The sequence below is a fragment of the Cololabis saira genome, chromosome 12 (genome assembly GCF_033807715.1).
Source record: "Cololabis saira isolate AMF1-May2022 chromosome 12, fColSai1.1, whole genome shotgun sequence".
Lineage (NCBI taxonomy): Eukaryota > Metazoa > Chordata > Actinopteri > Beloniformes > Belonidae > Cololabis > Cololabis saira.
The window spans coordinates 39,790,926-39,812,097 of NC_084598.1; the positions used below are offsets into that span (position 1 = coordinate 39,790,926).

The 21,172-nt window shown below is 42.3% G+C and overlaps 1 protein-coding gene across 3 annotated transcripts in view; it reads right to left on the minus strand.

Moving 5' to 3' along the window:
• plxna1a (plexin A1a) overlaps window positions 1–21,172 on the minus strand; it is a 444,018-nt gene that overhangs the window by 101,248 nt on the left and 321,598 nt on the right. For all 3 annotated transcript variants that reach the window (XM_061736805.1, XM_061736806.1, XM_061736804.1), the window contains exons 14-15: window positions 20,470–20,606; window positions 11,055–11,222 (exon numbers count right to left, since the gene is read on the minus strand). In XM_061736805.1, coding sequence (XP_061592789.1) covers window positions 11,055–11,222; window positions 20,470–20,606 — 305 coding nt within the window. The remainder of the gene's footprint in view (window positions 1–11,054; window positions 11,223–20,469; window positions 20,607–21,172) is intronic.

Genomic DNA, 21,172 nt, shown 5'->3' on the forward strand with positions numbered 1-21,172 from the left:
GTACAATCTCGAGAAAAAAGTCAAAATGTTGAGAAAAAAGTCGAAATGTCGAGAAAAAAGTTGAAATGTCGAGAAAAAAGTTGAAATGTCGAGAAAAAAGTCGAAATGTCGAGAAAAAAGTCGAAATGTCGAGATTAATGTTGAAGTACAATCTCAAGAAAAGTGTCAAAATGTTGAGAAAAAAGTCAAAATTTCGAGAAAAAAGTCGAAATGTCGAGATTAAAAGGGAAAGGAAAAAGGAAGAAAAAAGGAGAAAAAAAGGAAAAAGAGAAGAAAAAAGAAGTAAAAAAAGAAGAAAAAAGAAGAAAAAAAAGAAAAAAAGGAGAAAAAAAAAGGTCAAACATTTTTGAAAAAGCTCCAGGAGCCACTAGGGCGGCGCTAAAGAGCCGCATGCGGCTCTAGAGCCGCGGGTTGCTGACCCCTGGCTTAGGTGAAGTGTAGTGTCTGATATTTATTGATATTTTATTGTTATTTTTTTATTCCCTGTTTTAGTTTTTAAATTGAGTTTTTAAAAGTTTTTAAGTTTGTTCTCCGAGTGTCGTCTGCATAATAATTCCTATGTACCTTAACAAATGTACAAATGGCAAATAAACTTTCTTATCTTATTGTGCAAACTACCTTCAAACTACTCTGTAAAGTCCTTTTAATTCACCCATACTCATTTCTTCTTGATTCATGCGCCATAACTTGTTTGGCCAGGAGACGATTTTGCACGTTTTCATGTTCAAGGAAAGTTATCAGATTGTGGAGAGTTTTCTGGACTAATAGTCTGATTATTTGCTGTTTATTTGCCTGTGTTGTGACGGGAGTGTTTACTTTTTTTTGGAAACAACTTTACTCCGAGCTGCTCCTTAGACTTCTTTGCTCTTTTTTGAAATTTGTTGATTGCATCTGTGTTTATTAGCACTTAAATAAGCACAGTTTTAGAACCCTCCCCCTGATAACTGGAAACTCCCACTGGAGCCAGTTATGATTTGTTAACACGCTAATTTGCCCAGCGGAGTAAATCTGACCCTCAGCGGTGATGCATCGCTCCACACACGAGCCACTCTTTGTAGACACTTTTACTCTTTAATGCTGTTTTTAAAAATCCTTTTATGCATGTCTTGTCTCTACAAATGAGCTGGCCTGAGAAGGAAAGGGGTGACGTCTAAGGCGTCTGAAACTCTCGTTAGAGTCCAGGCTAACGAGCTAGCTCACGGTGATAGCATCCTGGGAATAAAAGAGCCGGCGGGCGAGAGCAGCCTTGTCTGGACGGGGCAGAACGAGGGCGAGAAAGAAACCCACTGTGCCAAACTAATGCTGCCTTATTGCTCGGCTCGCCGGCATGATGGACATTTGATCTGATTCAGCGAGCAATTCCTTCCACACCAGGACTCGCTATTTTCTCAACATGTGTGTCCCGTCTTTGGAGTACGGCGAAAAGTAAATAATAGCAGAAAATATAATACTCAAAATGACTTTTTTCCTTTTTTTGGGGGCCAATATTTGTGTGCTGGTGAGTCGGTTCAGCTCCTCCGCACAGAAATGCAGCTGTAGAGACAGAAGGCAGCTTAAAGCTGATTTTAGATGCACGTATTGGCCGGTTTATCTCACAACGAACCCCTTTATGACATCACAAGCTGGAAAAAAACACTTTGTGATGCTGCTCGGTTCCTTTTGGGTCGTTGCAACGCTAAGTCTTGACAGGACGGTAGCAAACTGGTGGACAGGGCAAACACACCAGAGGATCCATCATAGTGCAAGCCGAGCGATCACAGGAGTTCGATGCCAGGACACACAGCACTAAAGTTGCTTCGTCAACGAAAATGATGACTAAATATCGTCGTCAGCGAACCTTTATCACCTGAGGAAAACGACACGAGATGCAACAAAAATGCTGGTCATGTGACGATAATTAAATATATATTGTAATATCGTAGAGGAATAAAAACGAGACTAAAAATGTAGATTACAAAATAAAAACTCTGCTGAGATTTTGTGGTTTGAAAGACAATCTGAGCGATTATTAACATTTCAAAGTGTTTATCTGTTTTTTAAGGCAGAAATTGTCATTTTCAGAACATTTCAGAATCATATTCAAACCAAATGATGTCTCTCGTAGCTGCATTTCACTCTGTTGTTCCCCTGTAGTGGCAACAAGTTGATGCTTGAAACCATCTTGCAAACCACAAAACAACCACACACGCTCACGCTCACACCTGTCGTTTAATGTTGGCTAACCTAGAACCATCGGCGTCGCCAGACATATTTTACCAGGCACATGCCCCAGTATTGATCTGCAGTAAAGTTGCTCTTGTCAAAGAAAATTATGACTAAATATCGTCATCAACAAACCTTTATCACCTGAGGAAAACGACATGAGATGCAACGAAAACGCTGGTCATGTGACGATAATTAAATATATAATGCAATGTGGTAGACGAATAAAAACGAGACTAAAATGTAGATTACAAAATAGGGGTGTAACGATACACTAATCTCACGATACGGTACACGATATTGAGGTCACGATAACGATACGATACGATATTATAGCAGTATTTTTTTAACAACCTTGATAGAGGAATATATGACTGGAAAAAATGGTCTTTTATTTGAAAGACACAAAATAAAAAACAATGCTGTGCATTTGAACTATTGTTACAGTTTGTAATGCTTTATAACTGTTTAAGTTTTAAAGAGAAAGCCAGGCCAACCATTTTCCACAAACTGAACTAAAAGTAAATGTCAGGTTTGCATTATGTATCTTCAGTTTCATACAAGTACAAATATTTTGCCACAAACTGAATAGTTTCTCTCATGTATGATTTGACTTTTTTCTTTTCCAGAAATTTAACAACTAAAATTGAATAAATAAATACAAGTAAATAAATACATACAATTTTACATCATAAAAAAGATTGATTCATGCTCACCTTATGAGTGTAAGAGGAGATTTATTTTTGTTAAGAAGGTTATTTTGGTAATTCAGGGTTCATTATTTTATAAATATATTCTTTATATTCTGTAAATCAGGGACTATAATGACACTAGTCAGTTTATCAGTTGTTAGTATGTTTTAGATTGGGCGGAGTGATACAGCACTAGGTGCTGTGTTGATGTTCTGAAATCCTACGCTGTTGAGGGACATTGAAGTACACGCAAACTCACGCAGAAGTTTCCCCGTGTTTATCTTACTCACGACCCCAAAAAGGTTTAATTTAATAAGGTAAGGCTTAACTCTACACCAGACGTAAATAAGTAAAGGTCCAGAGCTCAAAACAGGACCGCAAAACGGGACTAGATTCTCCTGAGCGGAGCAAGATTTTGGTCCGCGGGTCGAGGTGCGGTCGCGCTCGCGGTCGGATGCGTGTTACTAGTCAACACAATAGATTAATATTAATAACCCAATATCGCGATACAGGTTGTCACCTCCACGACACGTATTGTGACGTTTTTGTATCGCGAAATTTCGTGGCACGATATATTGTTACACCCCTATTACAAAATAAAAACTGCTAAAATGTGTCTTCATTTTCGTTGACCAAAATGAGACGAAATGTTCTTACAAAGATCCTTAATGTCCATGTTTTCAGTAGTTTCTCTGGGTGATGTTAGTCCTCAATCCCAGTCGCTGCAGCGGGGAATCAGATCCAGAAGATGCAGCTGCAGAGTTAGAGGCTGATGCCGTTAACGCAGAGCTCTAGTTAACGTCAATTAAGAACAAAGTTACATAGAGGAAACGTGGGGATCTTCTCTGGGGCTGGAGAAGAAGAAGAAGATCCATCTTTGGATACACTTTCCTACATAGACGTGGAAAAGAAAACCCAATGTGTCGTCGAAAAAGAAAAAGACGGGGAGAAATGCGGAAAAATAAATATGTTGTAAACTCAAATTAGAGTCTTCTGTATCTGGAATGAATGTATTCTTGAGTCTATAAGGTAACAATAATATAATAATAAGATAACCTTGTTTGAATTGTAAAATGGGTTTGGCTAAATACAAACTAGACTAAAATGGACAATTCTGACTAAAATGAGACTAAAATGCACAGACTTTTAGTCGACTGAAACTTGACACGACTAAAAAAAAAGATGAACGTGACTAAAACTAATAAAAACTAAAATGAACAGGCTGACAAAAACAACTCTACCCTCAACAAACTACGAGTGGAGCAGGTGGAGATGCAAAAGCACTCAAGAAAGCGCGGAGCTACCAGACAGAAAAATGCCAAAAAAGACTTGAAAAGAAAGAAGCACTTACAAATAAATTCGCCCTAAATTTAGAGCTTGTTTTCTTACTGCAGTGAAGTGGGATGCCAGGGCACCGCTGGTGTTATTCAGCGGGGAGGTGGGGGGGATTGTAACCTGCTGCTGTGAATGTAAATATCTGGCTCCAGCACTGCTTTGCTTACTTCTGCAACAGTCCAATTATTTTTCCTTGATATTCCAAATGAGTGCTCCTCATTGATTATTTTCTCCTGTGCTCCGTCTGCCTCCTGTAATGGATTACCATCAGCCAGGATTATGTTAATGTCCTCTCTCTCCCTCCACCCCTGGTTCTGTTTCCTCTCCTCACTCTGGCCACCGTCTCTCAGCCGCAGCGGCAGAAACGCTCCGCAGGGATGCGTGTATCGTAGAAAGGAAGGAATACAGATACGAGGCCGGTCCCCGGGAGCTGGCGAAGGTTTCTACCTGACCGGGTTTGACACGGGGCAGCGGCTGAAGCGCAGCGGCTGAATCTGAGCCCCCGCTCGGCTGGAAGCGTCCCACATATTCCGACCATCATAGATCGGTGGTTGTTAGTGAAGTGTGTTTTTCTGGAGCAGACGGAGGCGGGAGACGGGGGCCCGAACGTCGGGGGGAACTCGTGCATCTCTGCAAGGCCTCTATTTTGATATGGGGATCATCGCCCTTGAACGGATGTCACGGAGCGGAACCCCGGTGTCGACACACACAAACACACACACACACACACACACACACACACACACACACACACACACACACACACACACACACCACCGTCACACCGGGTGGTCGTGGAGGAGACCGGGCCTCATCTGCTTCTCGGCTACTGGGCAAAGAAAACCAGCCATCCACACTTTTCTGTGTCTATGTTGCACAATGAGCTGATGAACAACAACAGGGGATGGAGGAAAACCAGAGAAACACAAAGAAGGAAGAAACGGCATCCTCGTCAATAGCTTCATACCTTATCACTAGGCCTGTGTTGAAAAAATCGATTTCCCAACTCTAAATCGATTCTCTTATTAATTCCTAAAAATCGATTAATTTCGATTTTTTTTAAAAAAAATTTAAATTTTATTTATTTATGTTTTTTTTTTTTCATCATTACATTACAACTTTTGCTTATTTTTTTGTTTATCCCCAAAAAAGGAATGTTTTGTTGGACACGAGAATAACTGGTGCCATGTTTTTGCCTTTAAATATGTTTAAAGGTATGAAAACATTACAGTTTTCAGTTATAATTGCATAAATTGTCTATATTTCATTACTTTATATACTGTCTTGGGGTTACATTTGCAAAAAATGCTCAAAACCAAATGCTCAAAAATTAAAAACCAAAATAGACTGAAAATGGAACAAATAAAAATGGAATGTGGGAAAAAATAAAACCGATTTCATCCGTCTCTGTTTCCTCCCTGGATCTGTTTGGTAATTCTGACCCACATGATGTTTCTAAAAGCAGTTCTATCAGCATTCTGGGAGCTGATTGGTCCTTAAAGCATCATTAGCTGCAATACTTGCTGTTGAATCTCAATATAATACTAGTAGTAATATTTCGCATAACTACAGTTATATAATTCATGCAACAGCTCAAAAAACAGTTTTAATAACACTAACCCAAATCAATATCGGAATCGAATTGAATCGAATCAAATCTTGATAATCGATTCTGAATCTTAAGAATCGGAATCGAATCAATTCTTGACATTTGAATCGATCCCCAGCCCTACTTATCAGGTTAAATTATATGAAGCTACACATTTAAGCTTAATTAGGGGCTTTAATTGAGTGACAGATGAAGTCGTCGTGGTGTCAAAAAGCCAGCTGGCATCACTGTAGCTATTTAGCATTTTCAGTGAACTTGACTTCTGAGCTGTGAAGATAGATGTAACGGAGGATAAAATATGTCTTCTAGTACTGGACTTAGCTGACCTGGGAGGGTCTGGGGGCAAAGCTTTGCTAAGCAGCTGGAAACAGCGACCTTTGACCCTGATCTGAGGCTGCTAGCCCCGAGACGCCTCCAGCTCTGGTGGCTGTTGGCCTTGGCAGCAAAGCTGGACCCGCCGGGTCTGAGGAACCTTCTGGGCTGCCCCGGACCCTCCCAGACTGACCCGCTGGACTAATTTCTTTACCAACCCGGGGTTTGGTAGAGTCACGTCCTGCCAAGACGGTGTCACCCAGAGACCAATCAAATCAGGCTTCAAAAACCCTCTTCAGAAAACCTCTGGGTGATGTTTTAAACGCAGGCGGTGATGTAAACTCATCACAGAGGGTGGATGTTTTCCCATTTAACTACTCTGCTTGATGGTTTCAACCCAGATCTGCGACGGCTCTTCCTAAGAATCAAGCTGAGACTCAACCAGTGACATCTATCAGTCAGTGTTCGCCTGAAAAACCAACCGTGCAGCCTGGAGAGAAACAAACATGTCAGCTTCACTCTCAGCATTTATCGATCATCCATCTGCATACAGGACTGTCTCAGAAAATTTAAATATTGTGATAAAGTTCTTTATTTTCTGTAATGCAATTTAAAAAAACAAAAATGTCATACATTCTGGATTCATTACAAATCAACTGAAATATTACAAGCCTTTTATTATTTTAAAATTGCTGATTATGGTTTACAGTTTAAGATTAAGATTCCCAGAATATTCTAATTTTTTGAGATAGGATATTTGAGTTTTCTTAAGCTGTAAACCATGATCAGCAATATTAAAATAATAAAAGGCTTGAAATATTTCAGTTGATTTGTAATGAGTCCAGAATGTATGACATTTTTGCATTACAGAAAATAAAGGACTTTATCACAATATTCAAATTTTCTGAGACAGTCCTGTAAATGCATCTATTTCAACTGGAGGGGGGCCGACCACCAATTATCAAGTGGGACTTTATGGTCTCAGAAATAAAAATATAAAATAATATCAATAACATATGTCGGCTGACACGGTGGTCTCACCCAGTGAATCCATTTAATCTTGTATTGAGGGAAAATTCATGATTTACATCTCTAATTCTCACATTACTTCCTTCCAATTAAATAAAAACAAGCTTGCACATGTTTAAATGAAGCTGGAGAAAGCAATAACCTCGGCATCCATCACAATTTCTGATATATCATAGTCATATTATATTTATATCATAGTTACTGTATATTATATTTATGATAGAGCTTACATTTGGTATTAAACAGGTTATTTTTGTAAAAATGATATATATTTATTTATACCAATTAGTGTATAGTATAAAACGTAAATTCAAGCATATAATTTAAGTTGTGGAAAGGGGGTGGGATTAAATAAGTTTATACTTCCTCCCACTCCTTTTCCAACATGTAAATGAAATATGTTTTTTGATGTGTTTTTTTTTCTTTATGTGGTGGAATGCCCACCTGTATTATAACGATAATAATAACGATAATAATAACGAACGAACGAACGAACGAACGAACGAACGAACGAACGAACGAACGAACGAACGAACGAACGAACGAACGAACGAACGAACGAACGAACGAACGAATCTCTGACCTTTCCTGAACTAAAGATGTGTAATCAAAGACGGACTCCACCTAACTGGAGCTGGAATAGTGTCGTTGCATCGTTAAACTCTCACTGAAACCCCGGTGACTGTCGGCCGGGCCTTTAATTCTGACACACAGATCAACTCCATCATCCAGCCGAGCTTTTTACCCGACTTCCTGACAGTAACTCCCACCCCCGTAGTCGTTTGTGTGTCCGTCCGTCCCTCCCCGTCTCCACTCGTCAGGTCTGCCGGCTGACGGGGAATAAGTGGAGTGATCCCATCACACCTGAGCTGACCTCCCTCCACTCGCTCCCGGTTCATTTTAGGATCCAATCTGAGCTTTTATTACTTGTTTTTAAGAGTCTGGACAGCATAGTACCAGCAGACTCATCATCCCAGCACCGCGGCCAGAACACCCAGGTCCACAAACCAATTGTTCCTCATCCCCACATCCAGGCCAACAAAACCGAGGGGATGGAGACTTTTCATTAGAGGAGCCGGCTCTGGAACAAGCAGTCATCCCACATGCTGGATCATTTTAAAACACACTTTCTTTTCCTTCTTTCTGGCTTCTGGTCCTAGTTGAGAAGGATATCTTGCCTTTTGTTATCCAAACCCAGCTCCTTTATTCATTCACTTTGCTTCATTCAATTTGTTGATGTTTTATTGCCTGTCGCAGAGGATATATTTGTATTACGTGTGTCGCACTTCGGTCACCTGAGACGGTAAATCCACATGAACGTATTCATTTATGTACTCCCACTTTGGTTCATTCATTTGTTTGTGTATTTGTGTGCCTGCATCATTAAAGGTGGGCATCTCTCACCGTGGTCTGTAGCGATATCCATAACCAGAGAGGAAAATAAAGAATACAATTGAAGAAATAAGTGTATAAATCATCATTATTTGGCTTTTTTCCCTTTTGGAGTCATCTGTTTCCATCCTAGGTCTTATCACCATCTCCAGCATTTTTCTACCAACGTATTCACCATCCCTCCTCTTTGTGTCCAAACCGTCTCTCTCTGGCTTCTCTCACTTTGCCTCCAACCCTGGCGCTTGTTTTTTGTGCAATCCATCCTCGTCACTCCCAAAGAAAATCTCCACATCTTGAACAGAGTTACCTCCAGAGGTGGGTAGTAACGAGTTACATTTACTCCGTTACATTTACTTGAGTAAGTTTTGGGAAATTTTGTACTTTTAGGAGTAGTTTTGAATCACTGTACTTTTTACTTTTACTTGAGTAGATTTGTGAAGAAGAAACTGTTCCTCTTACTCCGCTACATTAGCTACGTTGAGCTGTTACTTTTCTTTTATCCCTTTTATCCGCGTACGTGTCAATCTCATGACATCACTGGGTGATTCTTTGGGACAAAATTTTGTTTTTGCACATTTGCGCATTTGTCACATTTACACAGACTCAAACACACACAGAGTTTCTATGAGTTCATGGGCTTGTTCTAGTTCTGCCTGGTTAAAAAAGAAAAGTACAAAGGCTTGAAATTTTGTGCTACTTGTGCTTCATTTATTTTTTTATTCTGTTATTATTTTATTTATTTTATTATTCATTAAAGCACTTGAATTTACTTTATTTTAATTTAAGCTATTTTTTATTAATTTTAATTTATTTTATTGATTTAATTCGCCTGAAGATGATTATTTTGTACTTTTGTCTGTTTTGAATGGTTGTGTTAAAAAAAATAAATCAGATGTTACTCAACAGTTACTCAGTACGTATTTTTTTTCCACCAATGGAGTGATGTAATTGTATTTATTAATGTATTCATATATTTAAAGTGTAAAGTATTATATGACGTATATATGTAAATGTACTTTTATGTGAATGTACTTTTAATCTTCATGGACCCCATGGAAGATTAGCTAATGTTTTGCATCCGCTAATGGGGATCCAAAATAAAACAAAACACAGAGCAGTTCCTTTCTGACCGTATCTCTGCGTTCCCATTACCAAAAACAAATTAACAATTTAATAACTGGCTGAATCGAGTGCAGAAATACGGACCATGTCTTAGTTCTGACCGAGTCAGAGCCGGGTCACGAAGTGTTCTCCTGCCAGTCCCAAGGGTGAATGCCTTTCCACACTTATTTTCTCCACTAAGAATGTCCTGGAGTTGGATGAAAACCCTCCGGAGGCGCCATTAGTTTAATTCCATCTGAGCATGCTGTCAGAGCTCCCACGTAGCCGTTATTGCACATCTGCTCAGATTGCAATAATGCTCATTCAAATTTATCCCGCATCACAAGCAGCCGTGTCAAGTGTCAGAGCTGAAGTCTGAATTCTGCTTTTCCCGACAACCACCAGCCTCCGAGTAGATTCAGCCCGGGTTCATTAAGGCGCCTTCATGCCGGGCTACGAATTCAGCAGACAGCAACAGTGCTGGCCCAGACTCTGCACTAGGCCTGTGTTGAAAAAAATCGATTTCCAATTTTAAATCGATTCTCATATTAATTCCTAAAAATCGATTCATATGTCTAAAGATCGATTTTTTTTTTTTAATTTTATTTATTTATGTATTTATTTTTTTTCATCATTACATTACAACTTTTGGTTATTTTTTTGTTTATCCCCAAAAAAGGAATGTTTTGTTGGACACGAGAATAACTGGTGTCATGTTTTTGCCTTTAAATATGTTTAAAGGTATGAAAACATTAAAGTGTTAGGTTATAATTGCATAAATTGTCTATATTTCATTACTTTATATAGTGTCTTGGGGTTACATTTGCAAAAAATGCTAAAAACCAAATGCTCAAAAATTAAAAACCAAAATAGACCGAACATGGAACAAATAAAAACAGAATGTGGAAAAAAAAAAAAAACGATTTAATCTGTCTGTTTCCTCCCTGGATCGGTTTGGTAATTCTGACCCACATGATGTTTCTGAAAGCAGTTCTATCAGCATTCTGGGAGCTGATTGGTCCTTACAGCATCATTAGCTGCCAATACTTGCTGTTTAATTTCAATATAATACTAGTAGTAATATTTTGCATAACTACAGTCATATAATTCATGCAACAGCTCAAAAACAGTTTTAATAACACTAACCCAAATCAATATCGGAATCGAATCAAATCAAATCTTGATAATCGATTCTGAATCTTAAGAATCGGAATCGAATCGATTCTTGACATTTGAATCGATCCCCAGCCCTACTCTGCAGGATGTGCTTGAATCGATCCGTGAACAGACTTTTGTTCCTCGTCAGACCCGCTACTACTGCTAAGAGATGAATAAAGCCCAACGACCCGGCCGGGTGACGGTTACGCAGCACAGCGGCTCACCTGGCGATGCTCCAGTCGGGCTCGATCCGCAGCACGGTGGGGTCTTCCGTGTAGTTAAACCGGACTTCTGGGTTCCTGAGCTCAGCGTCGTCGATGTCCACCAGCACCGAGGTGCTGACGGACGACAGTCCAGCCGGGGTGACGCACACGATCTCCCGGGCGTTCCTCCTGCAAGGACGGACGAGAGGAGAGTTCAAGCCCAACACGGACTTCAGCAGAGAGCAAATTACAACGGTCGGCCAAAGATAAAGTCAACAAAAGGGACGAGCAGAATTACCATGAAGGCAAGATAGGGTAGAAAAGATGGAAGGAAGGAAAGAAGGAAATGAGGAAGAAAGGAGAAAAGGAAAGAAGGAAGGAAGTAGGAAAGGGAGTAAGGAAGGGAGAAAAGATGGAAGGAAGGGAGAAAGGAATGAAAGAATGGATAAAAGGAAAGAAGGGAGGAAGGAAAAGCAAAGAAGGTAATAAAGGAACGAATGACAAAAGGGAGGTAGGAAGAAAAAGGAGTAAAGGAGGGTAAAAAACGAGGAAAAGAGGAAAGGAAGAAGGAAGGAGAGAGCATGGCAGGAGGAAAGAAGGATAGAAGAATTGGGTCATTTTGACCCAAAGACAGCACAAGGGTTAAAGAAGAAGTTACAGGTCTGTGAAAGCCAGACATCTTGTTTGTTTGTAGGTAAGTACTTATTTTACCCAGGAATTAACCAATTAATTCAGTAAAAATCCTACAATGTGATTTCCTGGATTCTTTCACCCCATTTTGTCTTTCATAGTTGAACTGAACCTATGATGGAAGATTACAGGCCTCTCTCATCTTTTTAAGTGGGAGAACTTTCACAATTGGTGTCTGACTAAATACTTTTTTGCCCCATTGTATAGTGAGATGAACCAGTCTGTACTGACATTTCAAGGCAGTGACACTCAGCTTTTTCATCCAAACAGGATATTGCTTATAAATGAAGGATTAAGAAGACATACAAGATAGCTGCAAGGATAGTCTGAAGTAACAACAGAATGGAACAACAGAGCTGCAGACCAAAGTGATGGCTGATCTCTGGGACGTTCCCTCGATGCTGGACGGCTGCTGGTTTTAATGAACGCCTCCGAGTCAAAGGAATCGGCATGTTCTCCCTAAAAACTGATTCTGATTAAATAATTTGGACCTAACCCTGCAACTTGAGCAGTCCTCTCCGTCTTTTAGGATCAGGGGAGTCTCCGCTGCCTGATTCCAGCTGGAGCGCTACGTCACAGCAACGTTTTAACCCCTTCTTAACTCTTGTGCTGTCTTCAGGTCAAGGAAGGAGGAAGAGAAGAAGGGAGGAAGGAAGGAAGGAAGGAAGAATGGAAAGAAGGAAGGAAGGAAAGAAGGAAGGAAGGGAGAAAATAAGGAAGGGAGGAAGGAAGGAAGGAATGAATGAAGGAAGGAAGGGAAGAAGGAAGGAAGGAAGGAAGGAAGGAAGGAAGGAAGGAAGGAATGAATGAAGGAATGAATGAAGGAAGGAAGGAAGGAATGAATGAAGGAAGGAAGGTAGAAAAGAAGGAAGGAAGGGAAGAAGGAAGGAAGGAAGGAAGGAAGGAAGGAAGGAAGGAAGGAAGGAAGGAAGGAAGGAAGGAAGGAAGGAAGGAAGGAAGGAAGGAAGGAAGGAAGGAAGGAAGGAAGGAAGGGAGAAAAGAAGGAAGGAAGGGAAGAAGGAAGGAAGGAAGAAAGGAAGGAAGGAAGGGAAGAAGGAAAGAAGGAAGGAAGGAAGAAAGGAAGGAAGGAAATAAGGAAGGAAGGATAGAAAGAAGGAAGGAAGAAGGAAGGGAGAAAAGAGGAAGGGAAGAAGGAAGGAGAGAGCAGGAGGAAAGAAGGATAGCAGAATGAGGTCATTTTGACCTGAAGACAGCACAAGGGTTAAAGAGGCTGCTGCTGGAAAATGGCTCGCCTAATTCAGAATAAGTGAATGTCTGAATGTCTAAAAAGCTGTTTTCCAATTATTTTCATACCAAAATAAAAAGAGATTACAGCAGAAGTGAAAAATGAAGTATAAATATTATGAAGCCACAGTAAATGACGATGGAACAGCAAAGATTAAGAGAAACAAGTGCACATCTCTTCAGATTCATCCTGGATTCATGTCTGCATGCATCATGGTGCGTGTGAATGCGTGGTGGGGGTTTGGGGGAGATATATCAACAAAGACATCGGGAACAGCTGGATGGATTAACCGTGTAGATCCGCTAAGATCTCTTTATTTAAATCACGCCGGCGTTTGAAGGTAAGGAACCGAAGCCAAAGCTGTAAAGAGGAGATGTTCCACCAGAGAGGAAGAGAAAACTAGTGGTGAACGATGAAAACGATTCGGTGTCAAACGATTGATATTTCTGAAATCCTAGCTTTATTGTACAGAAAAAGAAGAAATGCAAGTTCCCAGGGATTTAAAAAAACCCATCTATTTAGATATTTAAAACAGACTAAATGAAAGGAAGGATGAAGGTCGGGCGTAGCGTAATTCTATCCCTGAAGTTGAGCCAATTTTGCATTTTTGTGTAAATGAAATTAAAAACAGTCAAACCTTTAGGTTAAAACTAAACGGTTAAAACTAAACGGTCAAATGAATTGGGTACGGTGGAAAATCACCAAGATTGAGAGGATTCCTCTTGAAAAAGGAATAATCAGCCACAAAGAACTAAATAACACGTTTAAGGGGGAATTCACGCGCTTTTACTTCTTTACTTCTTTCTCTGTTCTTCACTGATGTTCAGGAAGTTTTGATGTACCAAATGGAAAACAACATAAAAGCCAGATTCCCCAAAAATTAGGACTGTAAACGATCAAGAAAAAGAAAAAAGGCCATGATTTGCAAATGTCATTAACCCTTGTACCTCTATGTGTCTTTGGGTCAAAATGACCTCATTCTCCTTCCTTCTTCCCTTCCTCTTTTCTCCCTCCCTTCCTTCTTTACTCCTGTCCTGTAATCCTTTCCTTCCTTCTTTCCTTCTTTTTCCCTTCTTTCTTTCCATCCTTCCTTCTTTTCTCCCTTCCTTCCTTCCTTCTTTCCTCCCTTCTTTCATTTTTCCCTTCCTTCTTTCCTTCCTTCCTTCGTTTCTCCCTTCTTTCCTTCATTCCTTCCTTCTTTTCTCTCTTCCTTCCTTCTTTCCTCCCTCCCTCCCTTCCTTCCTTCCTTCCTTCCTTCCTTCCTTCCTTCCTCCCTCCCTTCCTTCCTTCCTCCCTCCCTTCCTTTTTTTCTCCCTCCCTTCCTTCTTTACTCCTGTCCTTTACTCCTTTCCTTCCTTCTTTCCTTCTTTTTCCCTTCTTTCTTTCCTTCTTTCCTCCCTTCTTTCATTTTTCCCTTCCTTCTTTCCTTCCTTCCTTCGTTTCTCCCTTCTTTCCTTCCTTCCTTCTTTCCTCCCTTCTTTCATTTTTCCCTTCCTTCTTTCCTTCCTTCCTTCCTTCCTACCTTCTTTCCTTCCTTCCTCCCTCCCTTCCTTCTTTTCTCCCTTCTTTCCTTCTTTTCTCCCTTCTTTCCTTCCTTCCTCCCTTCCTTCCTTCTTTCTTTTCTCTCTTCTTTCCTTCTTTCCTCCCTCCCTCCCTTCCTTCCTTCCTTCCTTCCTTCCTTCCTTCCTTCCTTCCTTCCTTCCTTCCTTCCTTCCTTCCTCCCTCCCTTCCTTCTTTTCTCCCTTCTTTCCTTCTTTTCTCCCTTCCTTCCTTCCTCCCTCCCTTCCTTCCTTCCTCCCTCCCTTCCTTCCTCCCTTGACCTGAAGACAGCACAAGGGTTAACCAACATCTTTTATCCACAATGGGCCGATGAAAACATGGCGAATGTTTAAACTGAAGAAAAGAAATAGACATTTTGGGCATTTTGGTTTGGACAGGGCGGTTCTTATGCAACGTCTTATTAACAACAGTCTCCACACGTCTGAACTGAGGAGACCAGGCCGGTTCTGGAGACGTGGGAGAGGACTAATGCAGGACCGGAGCTGCAGAACATCCAGGGAAGTCTGAGCCATGAAGTCTGAGCATGTCTTGAACTTGTGTTAATGAAACCAAACAGGAGCCGTTCAGCAGATGGGAAGAAGCCGCGGTGCGCGAGGCGGCCTGACTTCGTCCTGCTGAAGGACGCGACACCTTCCCTGGCCCAAGACGGGGTCCGGGTGGGAGCAGATGGTCCCGGGTCCGTGTGTGTCCCGCGCGGCTCGGCGGTCGCAACATCTGATTGAGCCGACCGCAGGGCCGTCCTCCCCGTTCCCCGAGTCCGTGTGAAAGGACCCAGAGAGGACGGCTGGCCTTCTGGATCACACACCGTTTCTCCTGGGGACGACGCCGGCACAGAACTTCCACGACATGTTTGACAGCTGCCTCATCTGAGACACTGACTACGTTTACATGCAGTCAACCTTTTTCTAACCGGAATATTAGCAATAACCCGGTTCCACACGGCCATGTAAACACCAATAACCCCTTTGAATAACTGGAATTTGCTCATATTCCGGTTTTTAAAAACCCGAATATGACCCCTGGGTTACTCCTTTTCTAACCCGAATATTTGGTCATGTTTAACGCCTAACGGTAGGGATGGGCGGTATGGACTAAAACATGTATCACCATAATTTCTGGCATTTATCCCAATAATGATTAAAATGACGATAGAAAAAATACCATTCAACTCCACCTTTTTAACTATAAATCCTTCCTTCCTTCCTTCCTTCCTTCCTTCCTTCCTTCCTTCCTTCCTTCCTTCCTTCCTTCCTTCCTTCCTTCCTTCCTTCCTTCCTTCCTTCCTTCCTTCCTTCCTTCCTTCCTTCCTTCCTTCCTTCCTTCCTTCCTTCCTTCCTTCCTTCCTTCCTTCCTTCCTTCCTTCAAATGCCTAACGGTAGGGATGGACTAAAACATTTCTTTCTTTCTTTCTTTCTTTCTTTCTTTCTTTCTTTCTTTCTTTCTTTCTTTCTTTCTTTCTTTCTTTCTTTCTTTCTTTCTTTCTTTCTTTCTTTCTTTCTTTCTTTCTTTCTTTCTTTCTTTCTTTCTTTCTTTCTTTCTTTCTTTCTTCTTTCTTTCTTTCTTTCTTTCCTTCTTTCTTTCTTTCTTTCTTTCTTTCTTTCTTTCTTTCTTTCTTTCTTTCTTTCTTTCTTTCTTTCTTTCTTTCTTTCTTTACGTTGTGCGTCGATTTAACACAGAACCATAAATCAGCTTTACACAAAAACGTAATCAACGGGAATTTATCATTTTTACCGTGAGATACAAATTCTTACCGTGGGGAATTTTTTTGACGGTTTATCGTGAACGGTAAAATATCGCCCCATTCCTAGCTAACAGGATTTCCCCATCAAAAGGAACAGGAATTTGTTTTCTGCGCATGTTCTTTTCACAAGGAATCCTGGTGTTTTGAGTCCAGGAAGTTCTTATGAACACGGAGAAACGCAAGACCAGGAGGAGACTAACCACTTCATAAATGTAATGAAAGATATGAACATTTTGGCATTTGTAGACGGTAGAAAGTACGGGGATAGAAGATTTACAAAAGCTGAGCGAAAGTTGCACGAAGCAGGGTTTGTACGAACGCCAGACCAGATCAAGCACCGCTGGAAGACGCGGTGCTTCTACAGGGCCGAGATACAAAGCGACTTCTACTGGGCTGTTCATTACCCGCCGTGTTGCTGTTATTGTTGTTGTTTTGGATTTGGATACAGGAAGAAGAAGCAGAAATGACGGGAATTGCGTCATGAAGTTCTACACGCGTCGCTGGTTTGATCCAGATATCCCAAATGATTAATTACCATGTATACAGGGATAACCCTGTTTGCTCACGCATGGAAACAGATTATTCCCAATGTTTCAGTAACCGGAATATTGACCTTAACCCAAATTTTGACTGCATGTAAACGTAGTCACTGAAGATCTCCAGTTTCAGGTTGGTCCCGTACTCCATTGCTCCTCCAGACTCCCACAACCCCCCCCATCCTCCCCATCCTCCAGCCTAGAAATCCTCTGCAGAAATAAAAGGTTTGTGAGATCTGCTAATCTCTGCATTCTGTTTTCATCTCAACTTTACAGCGTCCCAACTGGTTTGGAAACGAGGTTGCTACGAAAAAGAAAAAAAAACTGAAATAAAAACTGAAGGAAAACCAAAGAGAACGTGACGAGACGAGCCCTCCCCCCCCCGGCTGCTCGGGCTTCCAGATAAAAAGGGAGATTAGTGTAAAGAGGCGGAGAAGAAAAACAAAAACAGGGAATTAAAGTCTTGTTTAATGAAGTTTAGGCCCATTATCATTGGTGCACGAGCGTGAAACAAAACTAGAGGAGGGACTGCACATGTGCATGTGTGTGCATGTGTGTGCATGTGTGTGCATGCGTGTTAGTGCGTGTGCACGTCCGTGCTCGGAGGTCCCACAGGCAAAATAACATTGTGAATTGCAGTCTTGAGTACCGTCCCCGGTAGCTACGTTATCTAATATGTATTTAGCACAGTTGAGTGGTGGCTGCTTTTCTGGGTCACGCTGGATTCTGCATGGATGTTTGTGTGCGTGTATGTGTGTGCATGTGCATGTGCATGCTCTTATGGCGCTTTTCACTAGTAACTACTCAGCGCGACTTGACTCGCCCCGGTTTTGGCTTCTCCACTAGGGGTCGAGGGGGGGTGGAGGCAGAGTAGATACTTTTTCTGTAACTAGTCTGCCGAGGTTCTAGGCAACTGAAGCCTGATTTAAGGTTCTTCGTTAAACCAACGCAGAGCCACGCCGTTGCCGTGACGCTGTTGTGAATCCTTCGGACTTGTCCGTCACTCCATTTTGCCGCGGTGCAGTACCCCCCCAGAGCACTAGTTGATACTTTGTTTAGCTTCTGGCTTTTCCGGTCACAGTGAATCAAAGAGATAAGGACAACTATTGTGCAAAAAAAACAAAACAACCCAAAAAATAAATAAATAAATCACACACACACAAAGAAAAGAGTGTTGAAAGTTCACTACTGCTTCACAAACCGGAACTGCGTTGCTACCAAGCGAACCAATCACAGCCCTCTCGGTCTGCGTTGGGTCTGCATCGCCTCCACACGTTACATTTTTTGGAGGTGCACGTCTATGGAGCCAAATCAAGGCCAAAAGTTTTGCTAATTTGAAAATAAAATTTTAACCTGAAAATTCTTTTTTACAGTTTAAATTTATTTTTTTTTCTGTATCAGATCTTTTTTTCAGTTTCAGAACTTTGTATTTCAGTTTCAAATCTTTTTCTTTCAGTTTCACGTCTTTTTTTTTCCAGTTTCAAATCTTTTTTTTTCAGTTTCAATTTTTTTTTTCAGTTTCAGACTTTTGGCCCTGATCTGGCGTGGGGGGCGTGGCATCAACTGAGAGGGGCGTGGCATCAACTCAGAGGGGCGTGGCATCAACTGAGAGGGGCGTGGCATCATGAGTGACAGCAGAACAGAGAAGGCGGGGGACGTTCCTCAGTCATGTTGCCTTCAGGAAACGTAGGTTGCAGAAGTTATCAGTAGAAGTATGATTCAACACTGTATATACACCATATTCACATGATTGGCAGTGGAAAAAACTGATATTAGTGACACATTTCTGTTTAAAAAGCTGTTTTAGACCGTACTTGGTAGTATGTGGAAGTGGGAAATGTCAAACTTTAAAGTAAGGGCTGTTGAACTGTACAGTCTGGCATAGTTTATTGCTTTTATACCGCGATTGGTGCCAAGTACGGTCTAAAACAGCTTTTTAAACAGAAATGTGTCACTAGTATCTGTTTTTTTCCACTGCCAATCACGTGAATATAGTGTATATACAGTGTTGAATCATACTTCTACTGATAACTTCTGCAACCTACGTTTCCTGAAGGAAACATGACTGAGGAACGTCCGTCGCCTTCTCTCTTATGCTGTCACTCATGAAAAAAATGTAAACTTTAAAAAATCATTTTCAGGTTCAAATTTTATTTTCAAATTAGCAAAACTTTTGGCCTTGATTTGGCTCCATACACGTCAGGCTACGGCGTAGGCTATGGAGAGACTCCCGCGTAGCCGCGTACCCTACGGCGTAGGCTCTGCGTTGATTTAAAGCAGAACCATAATTCAGCCTTCAGTCGGGCTGCATCTGACGTCATCACACTACACGCCACCTATTGGTCAAGGGGCAGTCCAGAGGACGAAATCAGCGAAAGAGCGACTCGCGGCTTCTTGTTCATTTTATTCAACCAGCAACGGCAGCAGAAATCTGTTTGGTGATCCAACTCTGAGGTGCAGATGTTCATAAACCTGGTGCTGAGGAGAGAATCAAAAAGGGATCTAGACGGGCGATAAGGAACGACCAGATCTTCCCAGCTGACTTTTCAGCAGCGCCGAGACAAACAAACCACTTGAAGCTTCTTTCACTCTGATCTTTTAACTTGATATCGGACACAAGTCACAGACCAGCAGCACATACATCATCTCCTCCAGGTTCTACATCTTTAGTGTTGTTGCCTTCTCCGTTTAGATCACACAATCAAATACGTCACAGCAGCTTCGCTCCAACCTCCTACTTCTCATCTGGGTGTCTAAAAAGCAACGAGGCCGAGGCGAGACGCGCTGAGTAGGTGCTAGTATAAAAGCACCATTAGACGTACTGCTACGTGGCATCTCTGGATACTACGGCAGTCACACGGAGAAGGAGAAAGTGTGATAGATCATCTTCCATCTCCACACTCCACACACGTGTCCCATCGGCCCGTCGCCATGGCAACCGCATTCAGAAAACACGGGCGCCGCGGCGATGTTTGCGGGACGACGACAAACACGGAGTCGGTGGTTCAGGGGCGTGACAGATAGAGACGGAGCCGAGGTGAGGGGAGCGTTGTTGTGGAGTGGGAGTCTGTGGGATTACCGGGAGGAGGAATCACTGCCGGGACATCAAAGCCCGTGTACACTCGCCTCAACGGAGATTAGCCCGGGGGGGGGGGCTAATCCACGCATTTGACATGCAAGCAACTGCGGTGAGAGTTTGGAGGTTTTTTCCACGCAGTAGATTAGGAGAGAGCCGTTTGAGTTGGTACAAAGAGATGCTGCATGTCTGCAAGCAGCAAGCTCACACACACACACACACACACACACACACACACACACACACACACACACACACACACACACACACACACACACACACACACACACACCCCAACCTGACACACTGATTACATGCTTACATGTGCGTGTAATATCTTTATGATAATGACATCTTTGTAGTTCATATGAACAAATCTTCAAACAGTGAATCCTTATTTATGCACATATTTTAGGTGGCTTTTTTTTCCCCTTACACCCTATTTAAAGCCATATTTATATTTACTACATCATTACCTTTAATGTTAATTATGGATTTTTTTGTTCTTCTCTAAACCGGATCTCCATCTACGTCCCGTTTTAACGGCGTCTGAAAAACCTGGCAGAGGCGGGCGCCGGCGCGTTTACCTTTTGAAGTGGCAGGACTGCGAGCCGATGCTGACGGACACGTAGCTGCCGGCGTTCAGGTAGCTGCCCTCGATGGTGACCCGGGTCCCGCCCGAGATGGGCCCCTGAGACGGCTGGATGCGGGTGAAGTACGGCGTCTGGACCGGGCGGGAGGAGAAACACAGTCAGGTCAGCTGGTTGACGTGTTAAATGAGCTGATGGTCTTCCTCTCAAACACAGAAACCCTCAACCAAAGGGACAAAAACCGTCCGCCAGGGGTACAAAAACTTCCGCCTGGAGGCGCAAAAACCTCCGCCTGGAGGCGCAAAAACCTCCGCCTGGAGGCGCAAATAACCTCCGCCGGAGGCGCAAAAACGTCCGCCAGGGGCGCAAAAACGTCCGCCGGAGGCGCAAAAACGTCCGCCGGAGGCGCAAAAACGTCCGCCAGAGGTGCAAAAACGTCGGCCACAGGCGCAAAAACGTCCGCCAGAGGCGCAAAAACGTCCGCCAGAGGCGCAAAAACGTCCGCCAGAGGGACAAAAACGTCCGCCAGAGGGACAAAAACGTCCGCCAGAGGGACAAAAACGTCCGCCAGAGGTGCAAAAACGTCCGCCAGAGGTGCAAAAACGTCCGCCAGAGGTACAAAAACGTCTGCCAGAGGGACAAAAACCTCCGCCAGGGGCACAAAAACCTCCGCCAGAGGGGAAAAACCCTCTGCAGGAGG